We start from the raw sequence: 16,655 nt of genomic DNA on the forward strand, positions 1-16,655 counted from the left end.
GATGAGTGGTCCTGCCTACCTGTCAGTCATCTCATCAGCAAGAGCGACCCTGCCCACCTGCAAACATTGGCCCATGCAGTCGAGGGAAATAAAGTTCTGGTCCGCCAGGCCAAAAGGAGTCCCTACTCCTCATTTACCACAAACATTTTAGCAAATTTGTTCTGTCTAGATCAGAAATGGGGAACCTTTCTCAGTCCAAAGGCTGCACTCACTCCTCACTCATGAGCAGCAATTCAGGGGCCACCTGCCAGTGATGGGTGGAGCCCAAATCAAAAGGGGGTGGAGCACCAAATCAGACTTTTACCCATGTACAACAAGCACCTTCCATGCTACACTTCCTCTGCCCTCCATCCAGGTAAGTGAGAGAGATTCCATATGGGAACCAATGACTAAGAGGTGCAGCTTGAATGGTAAATATGACCCAGCTGTGCCAGCGGAATAGGATTCTATTATCAATACTTATCATTGTCCATTTCTGATCCACTGCAGGGTTGCCATACGTCTGGAATTTCCAGGACATACCTGGAATACTGCAGCCAGAAGCAGTGTCTGGGCGGAAATCGGTGAAATGTCCAGGAAATTCCTGATGTACAGCAACCAATGTTGACAGTGTCCAAAAGTTCAAAAACTCTTTCAGCAAAACTACTTTGCACAGTTTTTTTAAAGCACTGTTTCCATTAAATTAGAGATGGGGAACTTGTGGCCCTCCCATCAGTCCCAGACAACATGGCCAATGGCCAAGGATAATGGGACTTGTAGTCCAGCAACATCCAGAGGACCACCCTCTACTAAATACTTTCCACTGTGGAGCCATGTCCAACACATGCATGTTTTTGAGCCAAAATCTTTCTAGTACTTCCTCATTTTTGTGTGATTAGAGGGAAGAGCAATTACCCACAGCAATCTCCAGTCAAACTGGTTTCATGGCCTCTCGGCTTCTACAATCACAACAGTAGAGATTGAAAGAAAAATCTGCCTTCTCTGCCAAGAGCTTTCTCTGTTGGCAACCTTCAGCTTCAAAGCACCATCCATGCACCAAATGGGAATCTCACAATGTGTTTTACACATCTTAATGTGAGGAAGCATTCTGATGTGACAGCAATTCTATACACTATGTTCCAGCAGTTCACCTTGGACCCGTTTTTCAATTTATCCTTCTCAGCCTTTGCCTCTCTCCTTGTGAAATAAGATCAGCCTTATATTTGGGTAAGATCAAAGGTGTAGAACATCTGACCAATATAAATTCTCCTGTGCTACACAGTAGAAGAGAACAGCATTTGGATATTATTCTTGCCCCTTTTAACTGGGAAGTGTCTTTAGCCACATTGGGTTCTAGCCTGCGTAGACCAGAGAATACCCTTCTGCTCTGGGTTGGTGGGTACAGTTGTTTTGTTTTGCCTTTTTGCACAGCTCCATTTGCCTTCAGCTCCACTCTCTGTCTCCTTTGGGTTGTGCTGCCTTCCTCCAACCCCTGCCAATTCCAGGAAATATGTGCTACTGAGCCCTCAGGGTGTCAGCTTCTACATAGCATTTCAGACTGTGTGAATCTGTACAAGTTAAAATGCTCAGTGAAGCAAGTGGAAGTCTGCATCTGTAAGAACATGCACTTTGGAGTCCTGTGTGCTTACCTCCATTTGCCTAGTACGTATGTCCCATTGATTTCTACAATCCTTAGATGCTAGTTTATGCTCTAATAATACAATTACAGTCAGCACCCCTTGTACTACACAAAATAGGAAACTAGAATGTGGATGACAGACTAGATTCCAGAGCTTATAAGCCTAGTGTCTACTTTGAAGCAGCTCTGAATGTTGTTTGCTTGCACAGCCTCCTGATGCTTCCATTTCAAGGGAAACAGTTTGGTGTCCAATGAAGGCTGCTTTGAGAGACAGCATAAAGGGATAAATGATTGTGCAATGGAGTAAGTCCCAGCCAGGACGACCGTTTTTGTTTGTTTTGCAGGGGAAAAAGACGGGGTGCTTTCAAAAGGGAGAAAGTGACTCTATTTTCTTGAAAAAACAATGACAGAGGATGCTTAGGTCTCAAAGAGAGACAATTCCCTTCCTTTTATGGGAATGAGATCAATGAGATTAGGAACCAGAAACAACTGCTTCACACTGCTGGACAGTTCTCCCCAATTTGGATTTTATGCACTAGGTTCACTTGGCTTTGGTTTTTATTTGAAGTGCTAAAACAAAATTAGAGCAAAACAAATCTACATGTCATTGCAAACCTGCCAGAATGTTTTAGTCCACTTCTTATATGTTGTACACAACACCTGCTCTTCTAGATTAAAACCTGTCTGTAAATATGGGCATGTTCACACATGAGCACCTCCAGGGGCAAGTGCCAAATACATCATGCCATAGCGGGGTACATCCATAGCGTCTGGGGATTCAAGGCCTTAGGTCAGCCTAGATACATGGACACCAGAGAGACAATGGAACAACACAACCAGAAGCTCCATCAAGGTATGTCAGAATAAATACACACACAGAAAGCAGCCTGTCAGCCTCTCTTCCTGCTTCTATTTCCCACAGAGATCAAACAACAAAAGATTGTGGCAGAATTCACCCTCTGTACTTCTGAGCCAGCTACTTAGCTTCCATTCACTGTTTATGTTTATAGGAACATCGCTTTGACAAATGGAAGAGGGATGCATTGAAAAGCATGGCCTGTGGAGAGATTTTCCTGTTGCCGCTTCTTTAGAAACAGCATGAAAAAATGTACTCCCTGAAGGAGGAACATCTCAGCACTAATGGTTTAGAACATACCCACCATAACAAGGCTCCATCAGCCTTGCTGGCTGTGTTATTTTTATTTATTTATTTCATGAAATTTATACACCGCTTGATTATTTAAAAACCACAAATCAGTTTACAAAAACCAGGAGAGGAACTTTTGTGGGCTTGTTTACAATGCTATCATAACTGTTTCCAAAAAGATCACAAAGAAACCAAAAGAAATCAAGGTCTGCCCTGAATCCCAGGGAGGAAGCCAGCAAACACTTCTCACAATGCAGCTGTCTGTCCTGAAGGCTCCAGTCTTGGCCAGGAGTTTTATCAGAGTAGTTTTCCCAAGCAGCAAGCCTTTAACAATAAGCAATAGCTAAATGCTCTGTACAATGACAGCTGTTTCTCAGTTTATCCTCAGCAAGGATGCCGCATTCATCCATCACTCCTGTCGAAAAATGAAATGTTATTTACTGGGTCTGGAGGATGCCTCCATAGCTATGCCCAGTAATCATGCTGGGGAGGTTTAAAGCAGCATGGTATTTTATAATATAGGGTTGCAGGGATACATACTTCATGCACTATTCAAGTCACTGAGAGGGAACAAGATTGTATTAACAGCTGCCTCTCCTTACCAGACCACTCAGTAGTACCAATGTGGATTAGCTCTCTTAGAGGCCCCTTAAGTAATTTATTCTTCTTATGACCACAAATTCCTCCTCAAATTTCAGCCACACTAAGATAATGTGGTGGGAAGTTTTCTCAGATTTTATTAAGATAAGGCAACCGATTATGGACTGAACTGATACATCATCCCGTAAAATATGCATGATTTCACAGTTTTGAGATGAGCATACCCCCAGCTGTTTCATCTTTGTTCCAATGCAGGGGTAGACAACATGGTGCCCTCCAAATGTTGTGATTTACAGCTCCTATGATCCCTGCCCATAGGCCATGCTGGCCAGAGGTTAATGGGAGTTGTAGACCACAACATCTGGAGAGCACTATGGAAACTACCTTGTTCTGATGCATATCCCAGCTTTCAGTGCCAATTGGCACTCCCAGGGGAGCTTGTAAAAGCATTAAATGACACTGTACACAAACATCTAAAACATCAATAATAGTACAACACAGAACTTCATTCACACAGCTTCTTATAAGGCTCAGACGATTCCTTCCATTGCTGGTGTTACAATTCATGGCTCCCTTGAGCAGCAAAAACCCCATTGCTCTCAATAATAAAATAATCAGTTTGCCCGAGACTGGGTGGGAGGCAGTTTCTAGAATCCAGAGCAACAGAATTCAATCTCATACCACAATCCTGGATTGTTTACCAATGAAATCCCACCTGCCAGGGAATAGAGCCCTTGCTGCCTAGCCAAATTAAGTACATATTCGCAGATCATTTTCACAAGCTGATGTTAAAGCAAGTTAATTTTTCCAATATATTTGCACATCTTTTGAATGGTTCAACATATGGTCGGAGTCATGTGCTGTTTTTCATCTTTTAATTTTTGTCTGATCCTATCATTGTTATCACTTTTTTTAAAATAAATTATAACATGGAGGAATAATAATAATAAACTTTACCAAAAAATCCAGATGCTCAGATTATACATAAAGTAGCATATCTGAATTCAGCCCATTTAAAAAAGACTTTTCCAAACTTAAGACGATGCACTGCAGTGATTTGGCCTTAGGCACTCAGTTATGGAGACTAGGTGGAAGTTCACCTCTGCCAATCTCACAGAAGTGCTTTTTTCTTTTCTTTTCTTTTTGAGAAACAAAACTGTGGGGAAAGGGCAGAATACTGTATAAATGTAATAAAAACTGTCACTATTTGGATTACGTTGAGTCATTAACTAGAGCAATTCAACACATGTAATCCACTGCAAGTCGAATTAGAATTATTATTTTGAGTGATCAGAGCTGTTTTCTCCTTTGCATCTCACATGGTCCTAATCCCTCTTCTGCTGCTGCAGTTTGATTCTGTAGAAACTTAATTTGCAGGTTCTGGGAGATTGAAAAGCAAAACTACCACATTTAAGCTCTGCAATGGGAGGATGTCCTTCAAAGAAAAACATCTCTCACTCTCTCTTGCAAGAGTTTCAAAGTAGCAGGGTGGGGGGGAAAGGGTGATAAACTCTGGGTTAAGAAACCATAAAACAGGTTGTTTTAGAACCTTTTATAAGCTCCATTAGAAACATAAGCTTCAGGCAAGAGCTGCCTGCCACAAGAATTTCTCAAGAGCCCTCCTTCTCTTTACAAGAATGACTGCAAACACTCCAACATGTTCCTACAATTACCTTTTCAAACTGTTCCTATGGCATGGTTGCGTACATCACCCAAGGACACGTAATGTTTACAAGCACCTTCCTTCTTACAGCAGATATCCAGAAGACTTGTCCCTCTGCACATGCCTCCAGTGAATACCTCGTATGCTAAAGACAGTTTGATATTTAGGCCATCATTTTTCTTGATATTGTATTTAATGCTTGTTTTGAATAGAAAATGGATGTGTACAGATCTGGATGAGCCAAGCAGTGAGTCCTCTGGTAAAATACATTTTGTCTTCCAATGCTTTCCTCCCAGTCACATACCAACAGACATGCACTACTCAGAGGTGTTACCCCACACATTGCATGCCCGCCAATACCACTGTGAAACAATAACAAGAGGCTTTCTGCTGTGGTGACACGCTGTAGCAGATCCGATTGTAATTGCTGCCTGCATTATGAGTTTAACTGAAAGGCCTAAGGAGTTCAATTCAAACAATATTAATTTTCAATCACTCCTTTTAGCTCTCAGGGGAGTCTGCATCGTGTCTATTTCATGGATGGATGCAGTTCCAGCTGCTAAAATTCATCATTCAGTGACCAGCTACAGCCATTTATCCTCCTACGAGATCCGAAAGGCAAAGACCCACAAAGGAGCTGTCAAACCACATCAGACTTGGAAAGGGAACAGGCTCAACTCTCCATTGCTTCCAAAAACTCAAATGAAGAGAGCAGTCCTCTTGCCACAGTGGATGTGTAGTCAAAAATAGCAGCAGCAGCAACAACAACAACAACAACAACAACTGGAAGTAACAAACTTTGTCAGTATGAGAAGTAAGAAGTCAGAAATCAAAAGTACTATAGCCCTTTCAAGTAATAACTTGAAGGAAAATCAGGAAAATCAGGAAAAGTATTTTGTAATTTGTAGATATACTAATGTTCAATAAATGACTCCGCTGAAATATAACTTTTAAAAAGACAAATATAGATGTACATCCTACAACAGCATGAGGCCACTCTCCCTTACATCAAGCCCTTAAAAGTTCATGATCTACTATTACCTCAGGAAAATTTTACCTGAATTCATCAAATGCCTCCCTGCATACTGACTATTTATTTTATTTTAATCTAAATGCTTCTGAGAACTGAGGTGACTTTAAAATGTCTGAATTCATAGTAGCAAAACATGGGTTTTGGTGGCCAAAGGAATTTCAGCAACACTGAAATTCAAGCATGATGCAATTTATAATTCTTTATACCGTAAATCCCAACAAGTACATTGTGAAGTAATTAGCACAGAAAGCTACAGCATGTACTCCATAAAGCAAGAATTTGAGACAGGGCCTCCACACATCTAAAGCTAACACATCATCCACTGTACCAAACTTTTACAAATCAAACTGAACCTGAAACATGCAAATATTCAAACGCAAGGCCCTACATGAAACATTTAACCCATAGCAGTGTCCACCCCTGTTGGAAGTCAGCCCTTTAGAAAAGGGCTCTTTTCTCTTTGGAGTGGCCATCAGAAACTAGTTAGTTAGTTAACAGATGTAAATATCAGCTAACATGGAGTAAGAAAATGGTATACAATCCAATATAAAAACACCACAAACTACTGAACAATAGTATTTGCCATGATCAGCAATCTGTCACACTTCAGGGAATGTCCAAGTGAACAAAAAAAAGTTTTGAGCACGTGTTTAAAAGTTGGCATTGTAAATGCTTGCCTTTATAAAATAAGTTTTTGCCAGGGGGCAGGGAGTAAATGCTTGTCTGATACTAATCAGGAGAAAGTTCTACCAAGCAGGTGATACAGTGCTATACACCCTGCTCCTAACAACTGTGAAGCAGACAGGAGGCATAAGAGTCGCCACCAAGAGTATATCTCCCAATGATCAGAGTGTTCAGGAAGGGACATAAGGAGCAAGACAGTCCTTAACTGGTCCAGAGTCTTTTAGGGCTTAAAAATAAAATAAAATAGCATTATCAACTCATACACCCGTGTCAACACTGGTGTAAAAAAAAGACACAAACGGCACCAATATGTTACATCAGTTCACTTCTTCCCCATTATATTTATGCCACTTCTAAAGTATGCTAACCCCAAGGCTAACTTCATTACTTGTTTTGCAGTGAGCTGATTTCAGGAACAGCTCTACTCTTTGCTTCTCTAAAGTTCAGCTATGAGGCCTTCATATTTTTCGGTGCTGAGCACTTCCAAAATCCTCAGCTTGTATGTGCAGATACTGAATTATCAGCTGCAAACCTACACACACTTACTTGAGAGTAAGCCTCACTCAGAAGACCTGCTTCTGAATATACGTCCAGTACATAGAATTGTGTCAAAAGAAATGCAAAGAGCTGACAGAGCAGACAGTTTACACTGTGAAGTGAGTGGCAGACCGAAGAACCAAAGCCAAATCTCCAAAGTGATGCGTTAATGCTTCATCAGTTATTCTTGACACTGCAAGTAACAAAATCCAGCTCTTTATGCAAATTGGTAACGTATGCAAATACCCTAATCAGGCTAGCTTACTGAAAATGTTGTCCAGGCCATCAAAATGTGTTAGAACACTGAAAACTACAGTCTTCAGTTGGGGAAAATGAAGAGGAGAACCTCTTTGTTTTTATGGTTGCAGAGAAAAAGCACGCTCTCTAACCATGGGAAACCTCAGCAAGATCTCACTCTTTAGATTGGAGTGGAGAAGCTGTGGCCTTCCAAATGTTGCTGAACTACAGCTCTCATTATCCGTGACCAATGGCCATGCTGACTGGAGCTGATGGGAGTAGGAATTCAACATAACCTACAGGGCCACAGGTCAATCATCCATGCTTTAGATGCTATGATCTATATGCAAGGATTTCATATTAACCCCTCCCTCCATACACGAGTGGTTTGTTGTTGTCATTTAGTCATTTAGTCGTGTCCGACTCTTTGTGACCCCATGGACCAGAGCACGCCAGGCACTCCTGTCTTCCACTGCCTCCCGCAGTTTGGTCAGACTCATGTTTGTAGCTTCGAGAACACTGTCCAACCATCTCGTCCTCTGTCGTCCCCTTCTTCTTGTGCCATCCATCTTTCCCAACATCAGGGTCTTTTCCAGGGAGTCTTCTCTTCTCATGAGGTGGCCAAAGTATTGGAGCCTCAGCTTCATGATCTGTCCTTCCAGTGAGCACTCAGGGCTGATTTCCTTAAGAATGGATAGGTTTGATCTTCTTGCAGTCCATGGGACTCTCAAGAGTCTCCTCCAGCACCATAATTCAAAAGCATCAATTCTTTGGCAATCAGCCTTCTTTATGGTCCAGCTCTCACTTCCATACATCACTACTGGGAAAACCATGGCTTTAACTATACAGACCTTTACATGAGTGGTAGAATAACTTAAAGAGGAGGGAGGGGAGCAGAGGTTGGCAGAAATCTACTAAAGTTATCAAGATGTCTCAGACAGCTATATGCATGATGGGGCATACAATCCCTGCAAACTGGCTTTATAAACTAGCAGAATCACACAGCAGCAGCAGCAGCAGCAGCAGCAGCAACTAACACATTTCTGTCATAACAAGGCATTTTAGATCAAACCAACTTGTTCTCAACAAAAACTAAGCTGCACCCAAGTTGGTATTTTGATTGTACAAATAATGCCTGTGTCAGGCAAGGTTTAGCTGTTTCTACATGTAAAAAAATATTTCCATAAACAGACTCGATTACTCCTGTTCCATTTGGCATTAGGTAACATTTGCAAAATGTTAAACTCGCTAATCCAAATGCCACCTCTACAAGGTAAGGACTGTGGTCTTCTCAGTTTGGCTGCCAGATAGCCATAATGCAATTAGCGATGCTTTGTGGGAAAAGTCTCAGAGAAAAGCCTGCAGGCTGAGTGCCAGTTCCTAGTCATGGCTCCTGCGCCAGCTGCAAGACCCCCCACACTGCACCAGGGAATCTGCAGAGAAGTTGAGGGGCCCTAGTTACACAAAGGAAGGAAGGCTGAAAATCAGGCAGTGGGTATGACTACACACCACTTGAAATGAGGGCTTGAAATTGCTGGACCTCTATACCAAACAGGCTGCTGAAGACCAGCCTCCCCAGGGTGTTTTTCATTACACACACACACACACACAACTTAGATATACACATTTGTGTGAAATGTGTAGGTATGTTCTGCTGTTCCCAGAAAGCTCTGGTGCAGTTTACAGCAAAATGACCATTTCCCATTTGAATTATTGGGATAAGGTGGACACTTTGGTGGAAGAAGGTACTTCATTCCAATTGCCCATCGAGGTAGGCCAGTCATGCAAGAGAACCTTCACATTTTGGCTCCCAAGACTCCCAACAGCCAAATCTTATGAACTTTATGAAGAATTAAAAAACAGAGAAAGGCAAAGGTAAAAACAGAACAGTACTTTAAAAGGAAAGGAAAGTCTGTCCTATTGTAGCTACTTCCAAAGAGGCCTCTCATCTAACATAGCAGCATAGATGGCAAGGTTGAGGGACTAAGGACTGTTTGGCATTAGTCATCTTTTTAAACGGTTCTGGCCCAGGTGGACATTGACTGACTGATGGCTGTGGCTAACCAATCAAAAGTCAGCCACACTACTTTTGGAAGTTGGGAGATGGGCTATTGCAGCATTAACTAGCTACCTGCCAGACAGAACCCATTCTGTGCTTTGTATATTCAAAGGGAGATGTGACTTCTTTGGGGGGAATGGAGAATAAGATCTTAAATGAGACCTTTGTCATAGGCCATAATTGAGGTGCAATGAATTATTTGTAGCTTAATTTTTTAAATCATATTTCAATTGTAGCAACTTCCAGTCAAAGATGTTAATCAACAGTAACCTTGCTATCAATAATCTACATTCCCATGAGTCAGACAATGGGTAGAAGTGAATCAATGGCATATACTGAGCACTTCGTTCAGTAGGTCTTGCTCCTCTGACACAAACAGAGGAAATACAGTGAAGCAAGGCTGCTTGGGAGAGTAGTCTGCTTTAATATGCTAAGCTATTTATTTAATTTGTCTAACAGACTGAATTAAATAAAAACAATGAACTTAAAAGCCATTAATCAGCTAACACCCTCCCACATGAAATATGTTAACAGGCTTTCAGAGCTGCATTTATCCAAGTACTGGCACGGAATGCCTTGCTGTTCCATTGATAAGTATTTCCTTTAGACAGCACTTCATTCCACAGAAATTCCAAATGCTCTCTGGACACTACGGATAGTAGAACACAGTTCATATTTTAGTTGTCCCAATCTATCACAGCAGGTAGTAGTGTGGTAAGAAGGCCCATTCTAATACCTTGACCATTATTGAGGGCACCCCTAAGCAAAATATTAACATAGTCACACTACTCCACCCCCATGCTGGCCACTGAGCTCCTAGAGCTGGTGGTTCAATCCGGAGCCACAACAGAGTTCCCACCTCCTCTATGAGCTGAGCAAATCAGCCCCACCACTAATACCCCTAGTTGATACTCATCAAATCTTCTGTACCATTCTGCAAATCTTGTCAGGGCTGGGTGAGAAACTAGCAGCTCAAGCCTAATAATAAAGAGCCAGAGAACAAGCCAAGAGTCACGATCAAAGGGAACACATAAGCACAACAGAACTCGGGTTGTCTTGTAATTTAAGCTAAGTGCCACTGAGACAGGAAGCCCTTGAAAAACTGCACTCATGCAGCTCACCATCTGGAGCAGTGGTCAGCAACTCCTAACAATACAGAACCCAGTGTTCATTGGATTCTGTTTCCATAGATTATTTGTGGCCTGGTGCTTCCTTCCTTCCACAGAGCTTCAAGCCTTCATTTGCTTCTCCTCTTGTTCCTAAGCAGCAGAAGCACAAGTTTCCAAGCAGTACTAGGATGGATGGATCCCTGTCATCTCCTGGAGTACAATAACTATCCTAAACAGCCACTTGATGGATGACCAACATTGTGACTACCATTGCCGCATGTAGTTACAATAATGACAAAGAATAGCCAATAGCCAGGAACGTGTTAGAGACACCATTACAACTTTAAGAGTCAATTGCTCATCTCTGATGAAGAATGATAACTGTAAATTGTTTAATATGTAAGACACAGAACTTACCACACCAGTGGGCTGAAAGTGGAGGGTGTAAGGAAGGAAACCATGAGAAATGGATGCTTAATGTTACATTTCCTGTATCACCAACTGTATCATTGGGAAGCGTTTCATTGGGAATGTTTCAAATATCTTTTTAACAGGAAAAAGGACTCATTGTTTCCTTAAGCGCCACATCCTCTGAGAAGGGTCAAAGGAACCCTAACAGCTCAGAGGAGGGATAGGGCAACATTTTTTAAAAAATCTTCAGTGTAGCAATCCTAGATTAATAACATGCTGTTTTGGGGAAAAGAGGCTGTTAATCATCCAGAGCAGCTCCTTAGAGAGGCATCCAATTCTAACTAAAAGCCATTAGAAAATCGGGAACTCACTAGCAGGATTGCCTGATGGTTCACTGCGCTAAATCCATGTTTTTCAATCTTCAGATCTCTTCTAGTTTGAACTTCCAACCGTTTGGACCCTGTCATATGTTTAACTATGTCTTCCCAGACTAATAGCTAACTGAATTGTTATAATTTACCCATGGATCTTACGTCAAAACCTTTAAAAAATGTTTTATGGGTAGCCAGCCAACAACTGAAAAGCAGCAATTTCTGCAAACCAGCACTCTCTGAGCTGACAAATTTAATAGTTCAAATCAAGCTACATATTATAGTGCGCTCTCTCTCTCTCTCTCTCTCTCTCTCTCTCACACACACACACATACACACACACACACACATTCAGAATCTGAAATCTTAAGAATAACATTTTGCATTCACTGTTTCTAAAACCAGCATAGATGCACTGGGACACATGTAAGTGCAGAGGAAATAGTCTGCTGAACACTCAGAAAGTAGACACCTCAGTGGCCATGGAATAGGTGGAACTCTGTCCTTTCGCTTTTAAATTACATAACGTTTTTATTCAAAGTACATGAATTTGTGCTTCCCTTAAATCTGATTCACACACCCCTTCCCATTAAGGAGGGAGCACAGATTATACAAAGCCTTAGCTTTACTAAGCAACTCTGGTGGTGGGATTGATGAATACTGCTGTAGAACTGATAAACTACCCAAGACAGGAGATTTGAGTGCAAGGTAACAAAGGCAAACAGAAGGAAATTCTTGACCCCCTTCTCCTGCACTCTCAGAAAAGCTTGTGATCATGTGTTCGTAGTGCCTCAGGGTCCCCGGGAAACTGGAGCAGAGGAGATTGCTCCCAAGATGCTGATGTAACCAGACATGCATGTTGAGGCGAAAGACAGCAGTGCTGACAGCACCAATCTGGCATATAATAATCAGTGGCAGCTCCCACACGGCTTTCAAAACAGGTTTTCCCTCTCTCCCTCTTCCATAATAGGAAGGCAAGGAAAGAAAGGTGGGACAAAAGGGCAGGAGCCCAGCGGAAGCCTCTCAAAAGTGATTATTTCCTTTGTTGTTCCAAGCATACCACAATGCGAAAATTGCCTGTATGCCACTGTCATCATTATGACACCAAGCTGTGCTCTTTCTACATCAGATAGCCAAGATGGTTCCCTGCAGATGTCGCTGGACTACAACTCCCATCATCCCTAACTGCAGTCTGTGCTGACTGAAATTTGATGGAGTTGTAATCCAACAAAATCAAGGGGGCACCACTTTGGCATCCCTTGTTCTACACAGTATCAGCAGTTTTGTCATGGTTTTAATTCTACCTCATGTTAACCACCTGTGGCATGTACATCTACCTATATTTGCCTTTCATCTTCAGCCTTCTAGCCAATCATAAAGTAATAGACTAAAGCACAACACATAGTCATTTCCAATCTCCTCTCTATTTGCATTGAAGGACTGAACAATTGTAAATACCATGGAGGTCTGGCATCCAGTGCCAGTTCCAGATTTTGCAGGGTCCTTGGGAAAGAGGCCTTCAGTAAGACTCCTCCCTGAGTGGACCTTTCTCTTCAGCACTACAAGTATCCTCTTCCCTGGGGATCAATTTGCATCACTACCCAGGAGATGGAAAGGCAAATGGAACCTACTGCTCCTTCCCCTTGATCCTGTCATTCTTCATACATAGAGGACAGGTCAATCGGTATCAAAGAGGAAATGGAGCAAGACCATAGGACAGTAGTAGACCTCATGCTGGGATGTGGGTTTTGGGAGGTGCCCAATGATGCCAACTTCTGATTCTAACACTGCAGACAACCCTAGCAGCAAATCACAATTTTGTCACCTGAATGTGAGATGAGACATCTCAAATCTTATACAAAAAGTAAGAGAGAGAGAGCTGTATTATTGCAATATTTGGAAGCAGCTTTTTTAAAAAATAAAAATCATTAAATGGAAAATAAAAAAGGGAGAGGTAATGCCCTGATTATTACACACAAACAACTTTTTAAAATGAAGTAGAAAGAAGTTTATACAACAGAGCATTCCTTCCTCCTCTCCATCTCTCTTGTAACGGGTTACATCATCTTCTGCAAGTCTTTAAAGCCAATAGCTTAGCTTCCTACAATCTTTACTTTGTGACAGCACAACTGACAGAAAACGTGCAAAACTACAAAGCCTTAATCACTTGAGTATTAAATCATACGTAAGGCAAATATCTCCAAGAAGCTCCACCAGCAATTCCCAGTCTGCAACATTCAGAAAGCTGTCAAAGAATCAAGAACTGATCAATAAATTCCCTTTATATGCCCACAACAGGTTTTCTCTGCCTTTTCCCAATTGTGATTGGTTATGGACTAGATAAGCACTGGCCCTGTCAACTCCTAAATGGCCAACTTTCATCCCATTCCCATATAAGAGGAGACTACATAAGGATACCAGACAGCAAACTGCAAAACCTTTGCCACAGATTCCTTTCTATGTCACTGCATCCACCCCTAACATCAAAGCAATTTTCCCTGCACATTATAGGCTGCATCAGTGCAGTAGAGGGATCTTTCACAGCAATATTTGAAGGCCTGTTTACGGAGAAAGTCTCTGCTAACTTGCTTTACACTAAGATTTGTTTACTAGATCAAGAGGCTCAGGATTAATAAGGGCTCCCCGCCTCCACTTTCAGTATAACTGGCCATGAAAACAATTTCAAAGAAAAACATTTTGAATAGGTAAAACTATGTGGGCTTTACCATTCATAGCAAGTATAGGTTACCCAAAACAGTCGGTGTAATTGACTTCTTGTGCAAATATACACCAGAGGAGGTTGTCAATACATACATTAGTAACTGTGGAAAGCTGAAATCATGTAAATAAGTGCTCAAAATTCAAACATTGAGATAACAAAGGGAGAGAGAATGGGATTTGCATACCAAGATGTATGCAGCTAAGAAGCATCACCATTTAGGCACATAGATCTCTCTTCTTCCTATACATTGCAAACTTGCCCAGCTAAGTGGTTCATGATAAATCAGGCAAACCTGGAGAGCTTCTTTACCGTTATAGACAATTGTCATTCGGGGTGTGGCATCCAAATCTACAGCAGAGCGTCTGGAGGGATATCCCATTGTAGCAACCACAAAGAGAACCATCTGATAAAGGGGTACATTCCTTCTCATTCTTCCTGGTTGACAAAGGCTGCTGCCCACTGGGCAACACAGCCCTTTTCTACAAGAAAACCTTGAGACGGTTGGAGCACCTTCCTGCTGAGTTGATGAGTGTCACTGGAGGCCACAGAGGGATTCCTGAAATGCAAAATAGAAGCTTTTAAAAAACAATAATTGTAATAATAAATTACTTCTTAATAGTGCTAAAAGAATTCATAGCTCATAAAATTTATCCCCAAGATTTACCACTAACTCAAGCCTTCTTCGTGTGTTGCTCACTTGTAAATGGAAAATGTGGCAAAAAGGTCTGCAAAGCCCTCAAAATCACATTGCTCCTCCTGCTTCCAGAGTCTCTGGTGCTATGCTGAGCATATGGATCTGCTATATATATTGTGTATGCTTCTTCCTTTAGATGCTGTTGTTGTTACATTTAAAAAAAAAAAACTTCAACTATCCAAAACGATAAAGACAAACCAAGCATGTAGATGTATCAGAATCTGCTTAACCACAACAGTCTAGGTTCTCTGGTTTTGGCTTTTAGGCATTCCCAGAACTTGGAAGATACAAAATAAGGCTGGTTGCTTTTGTTACCCACCATCTCTTAAGTTTGGTTTCTACTGCCCACCATTACTGCATGTTGACTTGTGCCCCAAGCCTCCCACTGAACTCTATATCCCCTCCTCATCCTTCCACTCCTTTTTAGCACTACCATTCCCAATCCTGCACCTTTAATATTCGCCAGATAACTCTGTTGTACTCTTTTTTTTTTTTTTTTTAGTCTATATTTCATATTTCCCTTCTGCTTCATTTCAGGCAATCAACCGCCAGTTGCCAGCTAATGTGTCGCATATGGGAAATTGTCTTGGGCAGTCGTGACAAGATCCTTTAAAAGGCAAAGACTGTTTTCCCTTCCCAAGCTTCGAAAGTTGCTCTCATTAAATCCCAGGGCTACTAACAACTGGCTAAACATTCACACAACTGGATTCTCCAGGGATGCGTTCACACTCTGGACGTTGCTCTGCTACAGCAGGCGCAGCATTGCTATTTAGGTTAGCAATTCCTTCTGCATCATTAAATACCATGTATTAAACATTTGGGCCGAAATGTTTCGTGGAGAGAACAAGATGCTATTTGTGATTTATTCTCCATCTTCCTACATTTTATGCAAGGCACTAAAACTCCTAAACACAACAAGCAAAGTGCTTAAATGAGGATATTTTGCATTTTTATGCCTTGCAACATCAGTGGTTTAATTCAAACTCACATAAGTAACAGTTGTTTATTTCATCGAAGATCAATTTCAGGGCAAGGCTTGATCTGCAAACTCCTGTTAAAAATTACCATGTAGCTCAATATTCTATACTAGTTACTAATCCTCTTTTAATAATTGGCATTTTTAGTACAGTATTTAGAACTGATATAGCAAAGCTCTTGGCATATATTATCTCAATAATCTTTACAATCACTTTGTAAGGTAGGTTGATATTATGCTTTGAGACAGGCTTCAGTCCTCTACATGCTTAACCTTGGAGGAGAGGACTGCACTCAGAGAGAGCTTATGGCAAGTTTTGGATTCTCCATCTTAACTATTATGTCATAGCAGCTGTGGAGACTGGCGATCGTTCCATGGCGTAATTCAGCTTAGCCTGCAAAAGAATTCTAAAGCTGTGTTGTACAATGGCTAGAGAGTGTTAGCTTTGAATGCAGCGCTCCCAGTATCAAATCTCCGCTAGCTGTCAACCTCACTAGTTGGTTTTGAATATGTAACAAGGTTGCTTTGGGTGCAAATAATAGTCTTGAGTTCAGAGGAAAGGCAAGATATAAATATAACAAACACATTTCCACTTGCACTCCTTGTCCAACACATATATTCAATAACACAGCTTCTTCCTCTCAGAAAGAAGTTCAAAAAGTTCAAAAATATAAATTAAAAATTAGCTCCAATCTCAGCATGTACAGTACAATGTACTGGATCTACAGCAGTCACTTCTGCAATAAGCTATAGCCTGATCCCTGCAGGAACTGACTAACTTACCGAGCTTTAGT

General features: G+C 41.4%; 1 protein-coding gene across 5 annotated transcripts in view; it reads right to left on the reverse strand.

Moving 5' to 3' along the window:
- The window catches only part of SEMA4G (semaphorin 4G), a 94,295-nt gene that overhangs the window by 36,009 nt on the left and 41,631 nt on the right, over positions 1 to 16,655 (reverse strand). For all 5 annotated transcript variants that reach the window (XM_081912271.1, XM_081912275.1, XM_081912273.1 and 2 more), the window contains one exon: positions 14,501 to 14,747. In XM_081912271.1, the coding sequence (XP_081768397.1) occupies positions 14,501 to 14,621 (121 nt within the window). In that variant the 5' untranslated portion in view covers positions 14,622 to 14,747. The remainder of the gene's footprint in view (positions 1 to 14,500; positions 14,748 to 16,655) is intronic.

The sequence above is a fragment of the Podarcis melisellensis genome, assembly GCF_964234715.1.
Source record: "Podarcis melisellensis genome assembly, chromosome: 5".
Classification (NCBI taxonomy): domain Eukaryota; kingdom Metazoa; phylum Chordata; class Lepidosauria; order Squamata; family Lacertidae; genus Podarcis; species Podarcis melisellensis.